General features: G+C 34.5%; 2 protein-coding genes and 1 long non-coding RNA gene across 3 annotated transcripts; 2 read left to right on the forward strand and 1 right to left on the reverse strand.

The window, feature by feature from the left end:
• Positions 1-341: 341 nt before the first annotated feature.
• On the reverse strand, positions 342-2,835 carry LOC132642336 (uncharacterized). The gene is made up of 3 exons (XR_009583110.1): positions 2,634-2,835; positions 1,675-1,740; positions 342-741 (listed from the first exon to the last, which is right to left on the reverse strand). It is a non-coding gene; the product is annotated as an uncharacterized LOC132642336 (long non-coding RNA).
• Positions 2,836-4,686: 1,851 nt separating this feature from the next.
• Positions 4,687-6,361, forward strand: LOC132642337 (mitogen-activated protein kinase kinase kinase 18-like). The gene has a single exon (XM_060359570.1). It carries the CDS (start codon positions 4,809-4,811, stop codon positions 6,012-6,014), a length of 1,206 nt encoding a protein of 401 aa, XP_060215553.1. The 5' UTR covers positions 4,687-4,808; the 3' UTR covers positions 6,015-6,361.
• An 11,384-nt stretch (positions 6,362-17,745) lies between these two features.
• Positions 17,746-19,214, forward strand: LOC132642339 (mitogen-activated protein kinase kinase kinase 17-like). Its single transcript, XM_060359571.1, has one exon. It carries the CDS (start codon positions 17,778-17,780, stop codon positions 18,888-18,890), a length of 1,113 nt encoding a protein of 370 aa, XP_060215554.1. The 5' UTR covers positions 17,746-17,777; the 3' UTR covers positions 18,891-19,214.
• The last annotated feature ends 1,011 nt before the right edge of the window (positions 19,215-20,225 follow it).

Here is a 20,225-nt window from a genome sequence, read left to right on the forward strand (position 1 = left end):
TATAATTCCTCGATGGGATATAATAGGATTACAAAGAGCTATATTGTTCCGACTCTTCAGAAATATTACCACACTCATGTTGAGCCCTCCAGAAAATGTAATTGTTCTTGTTAAATTCTGGTTAATGCTAAATCTATGAGAAACTCATCAACTGACAGCCGCTGGCTGTTCATTGCAAACAGAATTAATAGGTAGGAAATGTCACGACCCAACCCCGTAGGCCGTGACTGGTGCCCTAATTGGGCACCCTGACATACCTATCCATATCGAATCACATACAAATAACATATACGGCCATAAATACTATCTGTCGTCTCAAATTATATCAAACTACTGCAAACACATTTTTAACATAACCATAGGCGTATACATATATCAAAAGTCGACAAGGCTATCAAATGGCACGACGACCCCAAAACATATACCAAGTGCACGCCGACAAGGCTGCCATAACCAAAACATATACAAAATGCACGCCGACGAGGCTGCCATAACGAATAGGCTCATACTAACACATTTGAGCAGAGGTAGGCACACACACCCACGAATACGTCTACAGACCTCTAAACAGACCAAACGAATCATATGGCGGGACAGGGCCCCGCCGTACCCCTGAATGAATAGATGCATACATAGCGAACAAAATATATACCGAAAGATATGCTCTGAAAGGAGAAGAGCACTCCAACAACAAAAAGGGGATGACCTAAACCGGTGGATCACCAAACTGTGCGTCTGTACCTGCGGGCATGAAACGCAGCCCCCCGAAGAAAGGGGGTCAGTACGAAATATGTACTGAGTATGCAAAGCAGAATGTACAGAAAGTAAATCTGAGACATAAACGAAATGGAAGTATCAAACATAAGTGCAAATCCAACATATCAAAATTTGTTTGCTTTCAGAAATATGCAAGTCATGCATCGGGTACAGAAGAATATGGTCACCCGCCCGTCGATGGCGCCATAACACAGCATAACACCAGAAAGTCTCAAATCTCCGTATCCCCTTCACATATCACATCACAACATAACGCCATACACAGCATAACACCAAGTATAGGTGGAACCCGACCCTCTTTTGCGAGTAGCTCGGTGAACCATAAACACAGCATAACTTCGGAGTATATAAAATGCGCACGATAACAGAACCGGCCCGGGACTCGGCGAAGGAAATAACAAGGTGCACGAATAGAGTCGTGAGTAGTCATATGCATAAAATCATTATCATAAATTCAAACATAAGTAAAATGATCATGTTTGAAAATCGAAATAATAGTCTTAACAAATTCTTTCAAAAGTTCCCGAATTACATAAAGGGAGTCGCGGGACCCACGGATGGGATTGTTTTACCCAAGTCGGGCCCGCTTATGGAAAAACATACTCGTTATGCGTAATGCAAACTTTTATAAAAATATATTGGAGCAATCCGAGCATTTTTGTGAAAGATATGACATTCGGATATTTCGAAGTTCTTTAAAGTGAAACCTTTTTGTGCAAAGTTCGAAAAGCGATTTTTCAAATACATAAAGGTTCATATTTCGTCAAATCATACATACGAGTGCCAAAGAACATATACGGATCATAACATGCTCGGATTTGGAAATTTTCCTTAAGGCTCTAATTTAGCCTATGAAAACTAAGACATGCCAAAAAGAAAGGAAGTTGCCTTACATACCTTGTACGCACTCCAAAATAGCCAATCTAAAGTAAATCTCAATCTACGCCTCGGGCTCCCCAAGGTCTACAAATATGCCAACGAATATCCAATATTAAACATAGGCACTTAAGCGATTTATTCCAAACTAACTCTAAATTATACAGAAAATTCGGCAGCATTTCCCCTGTAAATAGGCCAACCCGAGAATTTAACTCGCTCAAAATCAACAACAACAACCACAATAACCAACCTAGAAACATCGATAATCAATTCGAAAGGCAATATTACATTAATACTCTCTTTTTCATCATTCAATAACCTTCATAATAATTTATTCGACTGCTTACATTCAAGCCACATTATCGCTTATACATTCAATTATCAACCCGAATCCTTACCAACAATATTCAAGGACATTCTAAACAATTCACATAATATTTCCAATAATCCAACAACTTCTCCAAGTTGGCCGAAAACAGTCCCAACCGAGAACAGCCCCTTTTAACACATTCCTCATTTTCAATTCATGATTTGTATCGACAATTTACAATATAACGATATCATTTTCATGGATATACAAATTACGCCAAACGCACAATAAGCCTCAAATCAGCCCGCAACAATTCACCATATCACTTTGGGACATTAAACTTTCATTTCCAAACTAGAAGTCATCACAACAACCATTAAAACGCTATGCGACATTAGTGTGTTCTTGGGCATATAGCATGACCCATATTCATCTATCACTACACATATACATATATTGATGATTCTTGGCCATCCTACACACTACAACAATTTAACATGCTACAAGGAATTTATTCAATAACCCAATCACAATACCCATTTACACGGCTAGCACACCCATCACACAACCCACTTCCAACATACTATATCTCATGATTTTCATCCATATTAACATACTACAATGTGCACAAAACATTCACAACTCATAAAACAAGAGAAATTCTTACCTTTCTTCTTTACTCCACAATTAGGCTAGGGTTTGAAATCCACAAAATTGATGGCTTGATCGCTCCAACCACGCTTCCACGTTACTTAGGGACCTCAAAATAGTTGATTTATACCAAGGAAATAATTTTGGAAGGCTTGAAGTTGGATTTGATTTTCCATGGAGCTTGGCTGTGAGCTTCTTGGAGAAGCTCTTCAACTTGTGGCTTTATTTTGCTAAGTATAGAAATGAGGAAAGATGACTTGAAAGTCATCTTTTAGTCCCACAAAAATATCTCCACTTGTATATGGCCCACACATGTGTTGGACCAATTAAAATTGGCCACAACAATGTGTGGGACCATTCCAAGTCCACATGGCCAAGGGCCCATTTTGTGCAAGATTTTCAATTCCAAATTTAAGAATTGTGGTCCTAATTTTTCCTAAGTGTTCAATGCCAACAATTTCATGTATAACTTATGTCTCAAAATACAATCAAAGGTCAAAAGTCCCGACTTCAAATCCCGGAATGGTCTTGGCCTTAAATTATCATAGTTAATCCGGGTTGTCCCAATGTATAAAAATACGGGACATAACAGGAAATCAATGCAAAATTATTCTCATTTGAGTAAAATTCAGATACATTATGTTTGGTACATGCATTGAAATAAAGTTAGGTATATTCCGTTGTTAAAAATTGTAAATTGTAAAAGCAGAGAAATACAATGGTAGTGAAACTGACCAATCAGCTCTTTACTGCATACACCAACCCAATATATACATGAATCTGCAATTTGTAATAGTTCAAATACAAGGGATTATAATTATTAATGATGTGCCTCTTACTGACTTATAGAAGGGAAAAGGAAAAGAGAAGACAGCTGAAGTCACCATCTGGTAGATATATTAGTGAATAGGTGAAAAGACAGAAAACAATACAAGATGATTTTTTTTCCATTTGCATAAATTTTGATGAGCAAAATTATGAAGCATGTATTGATGAGAGATAACAGGTATTCGTTTGAACAGTCAGGTGCAATCAAGCAGAGGCGGACCTACACACATTACGAGTAAGGCAAAACCCACTACCTTCAGTCCAAATTTTTTATTTGCGTTAAAAACATCACTTCATAGGTGTAGATTATTTATCTCGAACCCAATTTTTATCACATTCTAGAATTCAAAACCCATAAACCTAAATTTATGAATCCGTATGTGTACCCAAATTGGATCGAACACGATTGTTATTAAAAAATAAAAGATATGAGGGTATGATTTGGAAGAACTTTTGCAAAACACTTTGCCACATTGAAGGATTTCCAGTCTTGATTTAGAAGTTATGGACCACTACTAAGAGTCCCTTTGTTCACTCTCTTGGAATGGTTTAAGCCTCAAGGTTTTCCAAGTATGATTCTTGCTTTGGCATGATGACAAGCAATTCTCATATTGGTTTGTTCTTTCTAGAAGGTAAGTAATTAAGGTGATCATGGATCTTGAATTAGCATTAACAAAGTAATTATCGTGTCATAATCAGCATTTTATCTTGTCATCTGATGCCTTTCTTTGTCTACACTTAAACCAAATAGACCTTGAACCATCTTCTTAATTGGAAAAAATAAATTGATTCTAAATATGCTCAAGATGAAAAATCTCTTCTTCTTTTGATAAAATTTCATTAGTAGCTTCTTGAATTCAGTGCCTACCAAAAAGTGAAATATACATGGGAAGAGAAAAAATAATTAGCAGTCATATTTTGTTGGGTCAAATATCAACCCACTCACTCACCTTCCCTAACTCCCAAATTTAATCTTCAAAAGTCGTTACCCCACCATACAAAACAAAGCATCCAAAACTTAATATACTCATCCAAAATTCCAACTTGTTTTTAAAAAATTCCATTGAAATTAAGTTACCGATTTTCACTTCCTCATTCTACAGTTTGCTACGTGGCAGCAATCCAATTCGCCAAGTAATTGATGTCCTCCGACCTCCAGCCTACTCAAAGCTGACAAAAGGCCCACAGGCATTTGTCCACGTTAAAGTGATCGTCAAACTTGTAAGTCTTTAAGAGAAAAAGAGGCCACCTAAGCCTTACCAAACTTATTTGGACATTCACTATATAAATTAAACATCTGTGTAACAGAACATGTCCAAAACTTTTTTCACTTACTAGCTAGCTCCTACCAAATTTCTCCAAAATGAACTGGACCAGAGGCCACAATATAGGCCACGGCTCTACAGCTGTCGTCTCAATCGCCATGTCACACTGCTCCGGTGAGATTTTTGCTGTCAAGTCCTCTGAGCTGTCTCGGTCCGGATTCTTGCAAAAGGAGCACAAAATTCTGTCAACATTGAACTCCCCTTACGTAGTTGACTACAAGGGGTACGATGTAACCAGAGAGAACAACAGCGTCATGTTCAATCTTATGATGGAGTACATGCCCGATGGGACACTCATCGATGAAATTCGTAAGCAAGGTGGTCGACTCAACGAGCAGTTGACCGGGTATTGCACGAAGCAAATTGTTCAAGGACTAGACTACCTACATTCGAAAGACATAGTGCATTGTGACATTAAGGGACATAACATTTTGTTAGGTAAAACTGGTGCTAAAATTGCAGATTTCGGCTGTTCTAAGCAGGTTGAGCCAGCAGAGTTGGATTCTTTCGCCGTGCCAATTGGTGGCACGCCTATGTACATGGCACCAGAAGTGGCTCGTGGCGTTGAACAGGAGTTTCCAGCTGATATATGGGCATTAGGATGCACAATTATAGAAATGGCCACTGGTGGCTCACCGTGGACTAGTGTTAACAACTCTGCTTCTTTGCTTTACTATATTGCATTTTCTAGCCAAACACCAGAAATTCCAAAGTTTTTATCATCACAAGCAAGAGATTTTTTAAGCAAATGCTTGATAAGAAATCCGAAACAGAGATGGTCTGCTAAACAGCTCCTTAATCATCCGTTTCTTGAGGAATTAGAATCATATGACAAGTCAAATGAAGAATTTATCACAAATTCACCAACAAGCATGCTTGATCAAGGCATTTGGAATTCAGTGGAGGAATCAGAAAGCATTGATGATTCAACACAAAATATTAGTTCAATGGATTTACCTCTTCAAAGGGTAAGAAATTTGGGTTTGCATTCAGGAAAGTCAGGTTGGAGATGGGATGAGAGTTGGATCACTGTTAGAAATTGCAATGATGATGGAAATGTAATTTGTGGGATGACAGATTTTAGTAGTACACATGGAATGGAGCTGGAAAGCTGTTTTGGTAGTGATATGGTTGACATAAATTGCAAAGATAACATTATTTCTTGTTGGATACAACATAGAGCTGTAACTAGCAATCTCAATTTTGACACACATATAAGAACCCCAGTAAATAAAGTTCATTGATCCAGTGCATATAAATGTCTCTGTGTTTCATCTTCGTTGACATACTTTTGCGTACTTCCTTTTTTTTTTTTTTTTTTAATTTTATTTTATTTGCTCGCTTTCACATACCGATCGAAAAACACAGGTAACAACTACACTATATCAAATCACATAAAACCTAATAACTACAATAGGTTAAAGTATGTAATAGCCCATAATTTTGTACATCATCAGTAAATACAAGTTAAATCATTTTCACGGGTTTGAGGTGGGTGCGGGAGGGTAGGGAAGGTTTGAAGAGAGAGGAGGAGATAATTCAAGTATTATGTGGAATTCTTTGAGTGTGAGAGTGTGAACCTTCATCTTTTACCACTAGTCTTGTGTTCAAGTCCTGCAAATTGAAAAAATTCTAGTATAAAGCATTTCTCCTTGGTCTTATGTGAAGTGACTCCAAATTAATTAAAATTCCAGATACCAGAAATAGGACGGCAAACAAAAAAAGTCTACTAATCACCAACTTTGTAAAGTGACGCATTTCTTCACGTGCTAATGCGATAGAGAGTGAAAAAGATAAATGTACAGTACTGTAAATATAATGGGATGACTTATATTTTGACGAATGCTTATGTAAGACTTTAAAAGTTAGACGCCATAATTTTGCTCAACTTATCAAAACTAACTTAAGATTGACATATATAATAATTTCAAACTCCCTGTAGTTGTAATAATTATAAGTTTGTTGGTTTGCACATTACGACTAAGCTCATCTATCTAATTGGATTGGATATTGTTGGTGGTGTTAGTAGAGTGAATTGGTGCAATTAGTTGCAGCTTCTTTTAACCACCTTTCACTTTTTCTTTTCAACTCCCTTATCTGAACTACTTTTTTAAACAAACTCCTTATGCTTGAATTCAGAGAAAAGGACCAAAATCATCCATAATCTTTAGGTTTGGATCAAAATCATGCATATTCTTTCACATGGAGTACTAATAGTACATTATGTTTGCATAAGCGGTGCACTTTTAGTCAAACTCCTAAATAAATTTAACGGAAAAGAACAAAAATGCCCCTGAACTTTTAGAAAAGGTATAAAAATACCCTTTATTCATCTATTTTGCTAAAACTACCCCTCAATTCAACTTTTTGGCTTATTTATTCCCCTTGACTAACGGACAACACTAATTTTTTTTAAAAAATAAATAAATTGCACATGACATTTTATTACTGAAAAATTGATTTATTCTTTTAAAAAGAAATCTGAAACCTTGGAATTTTTTTAAATTTGATTTTTTTTTAAATTTGGAAAAGTTTTTTTTATCGAGTAAAACCTTGACTAACGGACAACACTAATTTTTTTTTCTTTTCAAAATGTGAAAAATTGGATTTTTATAAAAATCTGAAAAAATTAAATTTTTTATGGAAAAACTGTGTTTAAAAAAAAAACCAGAAAATTATATTTTTTTTAAATCTAGAAGAAAATTATGGAGTATTAGTTTTGCACATTTTACTTAAAAAAAACTATCAGTTTTTCAGATTTAAAAATTGAATTTTCTAAAAAAAAAAATGGGGTTTCCACCCGTTAAAAAAAGTTTTCCAAACTTAAAAAAATTCCACATGTTTTAATGAAAATCCTTTATATATATATATATATATATAAGGCTTACTACATTTGTTTTTTAAATAAATGGATGTTGAAAAATTATTTTTCCTTATTCTACAAATAACGATTTTTCAGATTTCTTTTTAAAAGAATAAATTAATTTTTCAGTAATAAAATGTCATGTGCAATTTATTTATTTATTTTTAAAAAAATAGTGTTGTCCGTTAGTCAAGGAGAATAAATGAGCCAAAAAATTGAATTGAGGGGTAGTTTTAGCAAAATAGATGAATAAAGGGTATTTTTATACCTTTTCTAAAAGTTCAGGGGCATTTTTGTTCTTTTCTGTTAAATTTATTTGGGAGTTTGACTAAAAGTGCACCACTTATGCAAACATAATGTACTATTAGTGCTCCATGTGAAAGAATATGTATGGTTTTGATCCAAACCCAAAGATTATGGATGATTTTGGTCCTTTTCTCCTTGAATTCAACTATCTTAATATTTTTATTTTTTAACAATAAGAAACACTAACCGACAATTCCTGTTAAATAATTGACACTCTTTTGACTTTATAAAAGTATGCAACGCATGGTTGGCCTGCGTGTATTTGTGTGCTTTTTGAAAAAGAAAATCTTACACTTGCTCTAATTTATTATAGAAGCAACCTTGGAAAGAAAAAATCGAAGTTTTCACTTTACCTACGTATCAAATGTACAATTTGACGAACCATTAGGAAAAAGAGAATTGATTACTGCCCCTCAATGAACTGTGTGATTATTTCTCCAGCATCTCCAGCATGGCCGTTATTCTTTTCTTATACAGCTAATGGAATGAAGGATGATAAAATGACGTCAAATCACTTTTCCTTACAATTGAGACCCCAAGGGATTATAGAATATAATACTTCACTGTTGTCTAAGTCATACCCTTAGATTAATATTTTCTTCAAATATTATCACAACATTTCAACGCACCTCACTTCAATTAAACTATTAAAAAAGTTGCTTAGCTCATTGTGAGATAGTACTCCCGTCTATTTTTACTTATCCTTCATGCTAAAAATAATCGTCCTTTTACTTGTTCGGTTTATAAAATCAATATAGAGTTTAATACTCCCTTGTTCGGTTTATAAAATCAATACAGAGTTTAATATTTCCTCCGTTCACTTTTACTTATTCACTTTAGACTTTCACGCTGTTTAAGAAATAATAAATGGAGTACATAATTTATCAATGTACCCATATTAATTGATGCATATTTTTATTGGATTTGAAAAATGATTTAAAGTGAGTAATTAATACTATGGGTAAAACAAGAAAAAATAAAATGTCTTCTCTTAATATACTGAAAGTGACAAGTAAAAGTAAAAATCTATTTTTAGAATACTGGACAAGTAAAAGTGAACAGAGGAAGTACCTTGTTCCTAATTTACCCAAAATTGTTTTTTATAATCACTTATCAATGCATTTCTCAAAACACTGCATTTATTATATTCAAAGGATAATATAGTAAAATTGTCATTCTATTTTTGATTTCTTAATAGATGTGTGAAGTCAATACATGACAAGTAAAAATGGACATACTATGATATTTTATTTCTTTTAGGAAGAGTGTGGTGGTTTAATTATAATTTGGATTAGTGACGCGATAGAACTCCACGTTCCGTTTCTCTTCCCCCACACGCCCACCCACTGCATAATTATATATTCCATGTTGCTAAGTTAACTAAGAAAACGAAATAAAATATTCATAACGTGCCTTGCTCGTGGCCAAAGTCTGGCAATCTGTTGTGCTTCATCCATCTCGATTTTTATTTTAGTCAGTGACAAAACCAATGTCAATATTAGATAATTAACAATAGAAGATTGAAAGTCAAATTCAATTGTTTTCTTATGGTTATCGATCGGTTTATGTTCTTCACCGACTTTTTAACGTCAAACAAATCCAAAAAAGTAAGCGAATAATAGGTTCGCATTACTTTGGTCTTTGGACGATAACTTTGAAACATCCTATTACTCGGACTATTAGATATTTCTTCAAATCCAAATGGTCTTAGCGCTATGGTAAAATAACTACTACAGTACAGTCACGGTTAGAAACAAAAGTTTTTTCCACCGACATTCAGTGGAAAATGTATGCTATATAACATGATTTTTCCACCTCAACCGAACCACCTCACTGGAAAAACGCATGGTGCACTACTAAAAAACTGCCAAAAATCGACGGACAAAAAACCGACGCACTGCGTTGGTTTAAAAAACCGACGGATAACCGACTCCCTGCGTCGGTTTTTTACATTTCTATTTTTTTTAAATTATTTTAATTAGAAAACCGACGGACGACGTCGGCTTTTTTAGCAGAATTTTGAAAATATATATCCGCAAAAAAAAAAACCAACGTCGCACGTCGGTTTTATTTAATAATAATAATAATTAATATAAAACCGACGGACGACGTCGATTTTATTTTTTAAAATATTTTAAATAATATGCAATTCAATTTGTTTTTTTAAAAAAGAAATAATTTTTTTTAGGAAACCGACGGACAGGGTCGGTTTCCAATAACTTTTTTATTTTTATTTTTGTGTCAAATTTGATCAAATGTGCGGGAAAAACCGACGGACAGGGTCAGTTTTGTCCGTCGGTTTTTCTTTAAAAACATGACAGACGGGTTTCATTCCCCTCAAACCCTACCCGCCGCCCCCCTCCCCTCCGCCCAGCCCCACCGCCCAATGCCGCCGCCTACGCAGCCCATCCCCACCAACCCCAGACCCGTTTTGAAATTAATTAATTGAGGTTAGTTTCTCTTAAATTAGAGCTTTTAAAATTCTTTCAATTTTAGTTTTATTTGTAGATTTTAGGCCTAATGCTAATCTATTCTGCTTTGGTAAACATCATTTGCAATGTTATTAATGTTGAATTTGTGAAAAAAAATGTAAACTTTATTTGACTAGTTTACTTGTCTTTTTTTTTTTTTTTTTTTGCTTGAGATTGTGCTATATTTCATGCTCTTTGTCAATGTATTTGTGTTAGCTTAGTTATCATTCTTTATAATATTATTGATGTTGAATATGTGCAAAAATGTATACTTTAATTATTTGACTAGTTTTTTTTTTTTTTTTGGTTGGATTGTGCTTTTTGTTAGAATTTCATAAGTTATTAATTGTTATTGATCATTCCAAATTAGAATTAGTTGATATTGTGTTTTCCAAAGTTAGAATTGTTAAGTTATAGTATTTCTATAACCTTAATACTAAAATATAGATTTTATTTCTCTAGATTTACTTTTCAATTTTTAGAATTGGTTGAAATTGTGCTTTTCAAAGTTAGAATTATTAAGTTATGTTAGAATTATTAAGTTATAATATTTATATAACCTCAAAACTAAAATGTAGACTTTATTTGACTAGATTTACTTTTCAATTTTTAGAATTAAAGCTAGAATCCATAAGTTATTAAAGTTAGAATTGTTATTGATAATTCAAAGTTAGAATTGGTTGAGATAGTGCTTTTCAAAATTATATTAAAGTTAGAATTTGTAAATTATTAAAGTTAGAATTGTTATTGAGAATTCAAAGTTAGAAGTGGTTGGGATTGTGTTGTCTTAAGTTATATTTTAAATTAGAATTCTTAAGTTATAATATATTTCTATAACCTCAATAATTTATGGGTATATTTTTGTAGATGAATCGTATGTGGATGTATAATATGAATAATAGTAATCGTTTACTTGATAATAATACAATTCTATACTTGTTAAATTTTTAGCTACGATCAATATATCATTATTTAGTTATTAATTTTATGTATGCAGATGTCATCAGGTGGTAGTGATGAAGGTAGAGGTAGAGGTAGACGTAGAGCTGGAGGTACTAGTAAGAGAAAAGATAAGAGACCTATAGATCCTACAGCTACTAGTAGTCAGTCCATTCCGTCCGCTCCACATTTGTAGTCTACTCCGCCTTCTTTTTTTATGCCTGGCTCTTCTATACATGCCCAGTCTGGTCAGTGGGTCTTTCAGCCGGCACCACCTCAGCCAGCATCATTTACATATCCTACTTCTATACCTATACCTATGTATTGCCCACCACGTAGCAGATCTCCTAGCACATCGGCCACTTTGTCTCCTTCTCCTTCTCCTTCTCCTTCTCCAAATGGTACACCTCTAAGTGTATCTAATTTGCGCCTTAGAGATAGCAGCTCTGAGCCTGAGTCACTTCCATCCAAGCAGTCTCAGACCCATATTCGTCCTCCTGCACCTGCACCTGCTCCTACTCCTGCACATGCTCCTGCTCCTGCACCTGCACCTGCACTGGCTCCTATACAGGCACCGATATATCATGGTTTACATCCGGGAGATAGAGATGCGATGGGTCGAATTTTCATCGTGCCTGAGGGAGCTGGGTAATATTGTCTTTTATTAAGTTTTCCAAAAGTTTTTTTTCATCTTAATCTAATATGCATTAAATTCTTTAACTGCAGGTTCTATTCAGATCACGACACTACAAAAGTCTTGCTGGATGTTATTCAGAGGCTTTATGGCGATCATTTTTATACTTCATGGGGTGAAATCCCACATGATACTCGACAGACTATGTTGAGAGAGTTTAACGTATGCATCTTACTAAACATTTCATAACTTGAATTTACTTTTATATAAATCATCTAACATTAGCTATTTGATTTGCAGATGTATTGTACATGGGATCCAATGGACAATGATAGGGTTGCTGCAAACTTTGAGAGGAAGGGGAGTGCAAGGTTGTCTGATTGGTTTTCGAGGGCTAGAAGGTATATGAAGATGCCCCAATGGCTAAACGCTGAATAGCGGGAGAAACATAAGGCATATTGGCAAACTCCTAAGTTTATCGCCAAGTCTGAGCAGGCAAAGGCTGCCCGTGCATCCCAGAAAGGTGGCTCTTTGCACACTGCGGGTGCAAGAAATCAAGGGCACGTGGCTAGGACAATGGTAAGTAATTTTATACTTCTAAAGTTACCTACGATCAATATATCATTATTGAGTTATTAATTTATGTTTAACTTTTTTTTTTTTTTTTTTTGCAGAAAAAAGCTATGGGACAGATGCCAACTCAGGATCAGCTATTCCTAAAGACCCACACAAAAAAGAAGAAGCGGGAGTCGGATCCGACCGTATGGGTTGAGGAAAGGGCTCGTAATTCTTATGTAAGTGATAATTTTATTATTTAGGTAATTATATATAATTTTAATTATGATATATTTGTTATTTACTAAGTTTCATTTTTTAATATATAGACGCAATTTATGGATAATGTGAACCAGTACAGCCAAACTCAGCCTGAACATCCGAGCCGTCCTCCACTAGAATTAGAGATAGATTTTTGGTGTAGAGCAGTTGGGGGAGTACAAAAGGGTAGAGCGTACGGTCTAGGCCCAAGGAACAACTTAAGTCGCCTTCGGTCAGAATTGCGAGGTGAAGGGTCTTCTCGACAAGCCGAGGGAGTTGATAGTGTTCAAGTCGCAGCTGTGGCGCAGCAAATTGCTGAACTTAATAGGAAATTAGCTAAGACTGAGGCAAAAAGAATTGAGGAAGGTAACACCATAAATGCGAACTTTGAATCGCTCATGGCACAAGTTAAAAGCCACATTGCATGTGGACAATTTGGTGTGCCCCCTTCTCCCGCCCCCTCCGACCCAGAAGATGATGATGACGGTGATTACGTAGCCCGGACACCGGATGATCAGTTGTAGTAGTTTGGATTTAATAATGGACTTATGTTAAAACTAGTTAATGGTACTTTTGGTTGGACATTTAAATATTTCTGAATTTTGAAGGTCTATTTAGATCGTATTTGATGTGTTTAGATAGCGTTTGATGTGTTTTATTATTACTTGGGGTGATTTTATGTGTTGTAGCTCTTTTAGAATTGATTTGGAGCATTTTAATGCTAGTTTTGAGCAGCTTTTGGTACTGGTTTCTGTGCAAGTGTGGCTGCAGAAAATGCATGAATTGCATTCAGGAAATTTTCCAGAAAACCGACGAAAAACTGACTCAGTTCGTCGGTTTTCTGGAAATAAATTCTTAAATTTTATGAAAAAACCGACGCACTGTGTCAGTTTTTTATTTAAAATAAAAATAAAAAATCGACGCAGTGCGTCGGTTTTTTTCATAAAATATATATTGTTTTTTATATAAGATCAAAAATCAGAAATTAAAATACCGACTCAGTCCGTCGGTTTTTCTAATTTTTTTTTATTTTTTAAAATTATTGGATAAAACCTGACGGACCACGTAACCGACGCTGTCCGTCGGAAAAAATCGACGTTTTCCGTCGGTTTCCAAAAAGCGAGGCTATGTAAACCGACGGACCGTAAAGAGTCGGTTTCCTGTCGGTTTCATTAAAAAAAAACCGACGCGGTCCGTCAGTTTTCGTCATCGGTTTTTCCCCTTTTTTTAGTAGTGGTGGGAAACAGGTTCTCATTGAAACGCTGGGAAACTTCCTAATTTTTCCATGTGAAAACCCTACTATTTAAGTTTTTCCTACCGATATTCAGTGGGAAATAGCCACTAAACATTTTTCAGCGGAGGGAGTAGTCAACAAAATCCCAATCTATTGATACAATTGGATGCCGTAAATGATTTCAAGTTGTCAATAGATTTAGGTTGTTCGTTCGATAGAGGGTTGTTTCCGACCCCAATAGGTGTGTCACAATTTGAATTGTTCTTTGTATAGGAAATGATAGTTGTCTACATATATACAACTCTATTAGTGTCACTAGTGATGGACAAAACACGAAAATAAATGTTGGGCATTTTAAAGTCATGTGAGCTTAGTCTCAAAGAAAACATTATATGAGTTGTGTCACTTATGTACAATTAAAATACAAATTCAAGTGTAGAATTAAAAAGAAATTAATTGATGAAGGCATTAGCTCATTGGGTATATTTGAGTGATTAAGGTTTCGTGTTGTTCATCATTCTTTTTCTCATCAAGAAAAGATTACAAGGAGGCTAATTATTTAAACTAAAGTGGTTACATTGATTAAGAAAAAAAATATACATAACTCGTGGTTGGAGAGTCTGCCTTAACCATCAGCTGACTAAGCCACGCCTTAATTAATACTGTACATGGGTTGCATGGAAATAATGGAGTAAAATTAACTATACTCATTCTATTTATTTTTTAATAGTATACGCTTGTGTAATTTAGAGAAGCAGCATTTTGCACCCAACTAACTTTTGGTACTGCTACGATTTAAGTGATTAGGTAATCTTTAAATTTTTGGCTTTTACTTTGAAACTAAATCCCACTTAGCTTATACTTGGTCTGGATTGCATAATCTCATGAATCATCGAGTTGAACGCAAGATGCGCTCGAAGCCATTAGGCTAAAGGCACATCTATCTGGGCGTCACGCATCGCATCGCAAAAAAAAAAAAAAAAAATTCACTTATACATTTTTGTTATTTAAGTATTCTCTAAACAGACAACTTCTTTCTTTTTCCTAATTTTTATCCGTTTTTCAATTGTCCTTGATGGAACAACTCAAAATCCAAATGTAATATTATTAGTTTGAAGTCAACGGTCGTCACTGTTGCTCAGTTAAGGTTTTTTTTTTTTTAATTATTATTATTGTCTGTTTTAGCTCTGTTACTTTAAAGAACTAGTATAGTTTTTACACTTGACAGTTCCATTTTTCTTTTTCGAAAATTTATTATTTTGATTACTGCTAAATTTATTTAAAACACAAAGATCAGCCTGGCAGTCCATTGCAAGCAATTACTGAAATCTTTTTTTTTTTTTCGTTGGTTTCGAAAAGCCATCACCGAAAGCAAAGTTAGGTAAATTTGTCTAAGCAAGATTTTGTAATTTTTGATGGTTCAATTAAAAGTAAAAATTCAAGGGATTTTTCTAAATTATGTGCCTCTTATAAAAGGAAATTAGAAAAGGGAAATTAAAACAAAAATGTGAGCTAAGCAGCTGATGGAATATGAGGTATGATCTTGATGCAATTTTGCAAAAAGCCAAATCACTTTGCCACATTGGAGGATTGTCAAAGTCTTGATTTAGAAGTTACCAACCACTACTACCAGCCAATTTGGTCACTGCCTTGAAATGGTTAAAAATTAAACCTCAAGTTTTTCCAAGTACATAATCTTTGGCATGATGAAAAAGCAATTCCGTATATTAGTTCTAGAAGGTCATTAAGGTATTCATGGATCTTGAATAAACGTAATTTTAAGAAAGTAACTTTCATGTCATATCAGCAGTTAATTAATCCCTTCTATTGAATGCCTTCATTTCTACTTCACTAAATTGACCATTAATGCTTTTCTTAATTGATTTTGGGTCTAAATAGCATCAGGATGAACATTTTGATTGCTCATTCTTAAAGCATAATTCTCTCTTTTTTCTTGTGTCATTCAAAATCGTTAGTCAATATTGCAAGAAAAGTGCTATTTCTCTCTCAAACTATTGTTTATATCTCTCGTCATAGATAAAAATGCTTTTAAGGGGTAGAGAAGAGTGATTTTGCATGATATATAAGAAAATTTTCAATGCAGACCAAATAAACAGCATCACTTGATAATTATCATACTTGCTAGTTGTCCCCTTATATATATACTTAGTTATAAAACCCCGGTGTTGTGCACGGGCCCAAACACAAATAAAATGTTGAAATTGACAGATAGTTTGTTTTATTAATTTTGGATTGATAATATAAAGCTTTATTTAGCATCATAGAAGTACAAATCTTGAGTATGTGTTTTTAAATTTTTTTAGCTAACAGTCACTGTAAAAATATATTTTTAGATGTTTTTTGTTTTGGAACAATTTTTATGATTGTAGATTGTGATAAATTGCCTACACCTAAATAGAGGCTAATGGTTTCCCTATATTGAAATTTATCTCATCTTGTGTTGGAATTAGAAAGCATATGAACCGTAAACAATACTCCTTTATATGATGAAAAAGTACTACTATCAAGCAAATTCGAGGTTATGATATATTATCCCTCAAACAAATAAAGATCACTGAGAAAATAAAATTGTTGAGAAGTTGGAAAAAGATTAGGAGAAATAAGAGGGTTGATGATAAAAGCATAAGGGCAAATTGGTGAACGAGCCAAAATATTTGTATGGCAGCTACAGTTAGATTCATTCTCCACCAGTAGCAATGCTCCATTTTATGACATTTACGAAAATATCCTTCTGGGCCATTATAGAAAGGTAGGAGTCGGATGATTACTGTATCAAAAGTTGTCTAGCTTTATTGTCATTAGCTGTTCAAAATCAACCATTAAAACCAACAGTACAAGCAAAGTGATGCATAAAAACTACTGAAATGACCAAAAGCCCTCAAGGTGAAGTGAATGTCAACAAGCAGTCATATTGACGGAGAGGCGCCTGTATTCCCTCTTCTTAGATAGTAATATAATTATTACAGTATTGCTAATTTGATTGACTTTTTGGTTGTTTTTCTCTAAAAAGTTTTAGCATTTTATAGTAAATTTTGTTCAAAATACATGTGAACCGTAATCCACTTCAAATAAAGAAATTCAGAATGTTGTTTCCTATATTTCAATTGGTGAAATTCTAAATTCACTTAATTTAACTGTCTATCAAGAAATGGATAAAACTTGTAACCGATATTTACATCAATCAATGAATACATGACATATGTCTTCAAATACACTATTATCATTAATTCAACCATAATTAGTTAATACACATTTTCACCTTAATTTATCGGTTAATTATAATAAATTAGTATGGTTTAGATGTAAATACCGAATGCAAGTAAATCTTTATCCAAAAGTGGAATAATCCCAAGAAAGAAAAACCAATAGCACAGCCATTTTGTTGGTCCAATCCAATCTACCCCTCAAACTTGTTTCTGGAAGAAAATTGGAATTCAATTACCCATTTTCACTTCCACATTCCACAGTTTGCCACGTGGCACCAACCTAGTAGGCCACGTCATGATTGTCCTCCGGCCTACCCAAAGCTGCCTAAAAACCACAAGCAATTGGCCACATATTAAAAGAACCAAACTTTTCAAGTCGTTTAAGAGGAAAAAATGCAACCTAAACCTTACCAAACTAATTTAGATATTCACCATTATATAAACCTCTTTTGTAGCAGAACATGTCCTAAACTTGTTACACTTCCTAACTTGCTCCTACCAAATTCTTCTCCAATAAATGGACTGGATCAGAGGCCACACTATTGGCCATGGCTCTACAGCTGTCGTCTCGGTCGCCATGTCATGCTCCTCCGGTGAGATTTTTGCTGTCAAGACCACAGAGCTATCTCGGTCCGAATTCTTGCAAAAGGAGCACAAAATTCTATCAACATTGAACTCCCCTTACATAGTTGACTACAAGGGGTACGATGTAACCAGAGAGAACAACAAGGTCATGTTCAATCTTATGATGGAATACATGTCCGATGGGACCCTCACTGATGAAATCAGGAAACAAGGAGGCCGGTTAGATGAGCAGTTGATCGGATATTACACGAAGCAAATTGTTCAGGGACTAGACTACCTACATTCGAAAGGCATAGTGCATTGCGACATTAAGGGATGTAACATTTTGTTAGGTAAAACAGGTGCTAAAATTGGAGATTTTGGTTGTGCTAAGCTTGTTGATCAGGCTAAATGGAACGGTGGCACGCCTATGTACATGGCACCAGAAGTGGCTCGTGGTGAAGAACAAGGATTTCCAGCTGATATATGGGCATTAGGATGCACTATTACAGAAATGGCCACTGGTGGTTCACCATGGACTACCTTTGGCAACCCTGCTTCATTGCTTTACCATATTGCATTTTCTGGCCAAACACCAGAAATTCCAAAGTTTTTGTCATCACAAGCAAGAGATTTTTTAACCAAATGCTTGACAAGAAATCCAAAACAAAGATGGTCTGCTAAACAACTCCTTAATCATCCATTTCTTGAGGAGTCCAATTTATTATACAGAAATGCAAATCAAGATTTCATCACAAATTCTCCAACAAGCATTCTTGATCAAGACATTTGGAATTCAGAAACCAATGATGATTCAACACAAGAAATTAGTCCAATGGATTTAACTCTACAAAGGGTAAGAAAATTGTATATGCAATCAAGAAAACCAGACTGGAAATTGGATGAAGGTTGGATCACAGTCAGAGATTGCAATGAAGATTTGCCAGCTTGCCAAGATAACATTTTTTATTGCAGTAGTTGTAGTATACAACAGAGAACTATAATTAGCACTCTCAATTTTGTCACACATAAAAGAGATTCACCAAATAAAATTATATGTTCATAAATCTGTCTCCTCTCTCAGAGGAGCGGACCCACTAGCAAATTTTGGGTGCTCCAGCACCCGTTGAACTCAGTCACGGAGTGTATAGTTGTATAGAAAATATAAAAGAAACAGATATAAATAGTTAATAGAGCACCCATGAAGTGATAATTTTACTTCTCTATTATTATCAAGCACCCCCGAACTCAAAATCCTGGGTCCGCTGCTCTCTCTTTTACCTTCCTTGGCTTACTTTTCTTATTTTGCATTTTGCATTTTCTCATTTGCACTTGTAGCAGAAGATATTAGCACACAGAATTAAAATTCAACATCCAAAATTGTATAAAATCTCTAACCTTTGTGTTACCTTTCCTAGTTTACCACCTCAAAATTTTTAAGAGCTAAATTCAGTGGCAGAGCCATCCTTGTCGAAGAGGTGTCAAATTGCACCCCTTAGGTGAAAAATTACACTGTATAGATAGGTATATTTTTTAATGTATATATAGTATATGTTGCATCATATTGACTTCTTCTTCTTGTATTTACTTTTATATTTGACTCACTTTAGTGAAAATAAGGTTATGCCATTAGCTCTGTTGTTTTCTCACCTGTCCACTCTCTAACTCATTATCCAGTTATGCCATTTTTTAATTTCTTTCTCATTTTGATTTAAATTTTCTTAAATAGTATAATTTTTACTTACAACTACCCTTTATTTATATTTAAAACAAAATATGTGTCTGTTGGGCACAAATCTTTAATATACCATATATAATAAAAGTAGTCACCAGAATAAAAGAAATCAAAGCATGAGACATGCTTCATAAATTCCAGACAGGATGATGAGTCGGTCATGTCCTATGTATACTTACCCAAAGCTTGCAAAGATTTTTATATTATTTGACATTTTAGAAAGCAACAAGTCATTTATAAAAGAAATTCAAATCTACCCTTATTATTTTAATTAGTGAAGTACAAATTTATATGCAAGGAAAATAAGCAATAGTTTAGTGTTTAAACAAATAGTCTCTGATTAAGACTGTGAAATATATTTTCCAGAAATGTGAAAAAAGAATAAAGACAAATAAGATGAACCAGAATTACTGCATTATTAAGTTCTCCCACCCTTTGTGCTGGGTGAATGTTTACTTTTTGCATTTATTATTTGTGTAGGGGAGAGTCTGCTGTTTATGTCAAGCCACTCATAGTGTTTTAATTAATAGTTTAATTAGTATTAGTATCTTTTCGGCATATGCTTCCAAATGCATTTATTTTTAGTCGTTCATTATCTCTGCATAAGCAAAACGTGAACAAATAGAACTGGCGATCCAACTACATATTTTATTGTCAATGCTTCCA

Source organism: Lycium barbarum, chromosome 5 (genome assembly GCF_019175385.1).
Source record: "Lycium barbarum isolate Lr01 chromosome 5, ASM1917538v2, whole genome shotgun sequence".
In the NCBI taxonomy this organism is placed as follows: Eukaryota; Viridiplantae; Streptophyta; class Magnoliopsida; order Solanales; family Solanaceae; genus Lycium; species Lycium barbarum.

Bases quoted from the DNA above. Each gene is read 5' to 3' on its own strand.
- LOC132642337 (XM_060359570.1), top strand. From the start codon at position 4,809: ATGAACTGGACCAGAGGCCACAATATAGGCCACGGCTCTACAGCTGTC.
- LOC132642339 (XM_060359571.1), top strand. From the start codon at position 17,778: ATGGACTGGATCAGAGGCCACACTATTGGCCATGGCTCTACAGCTGTC.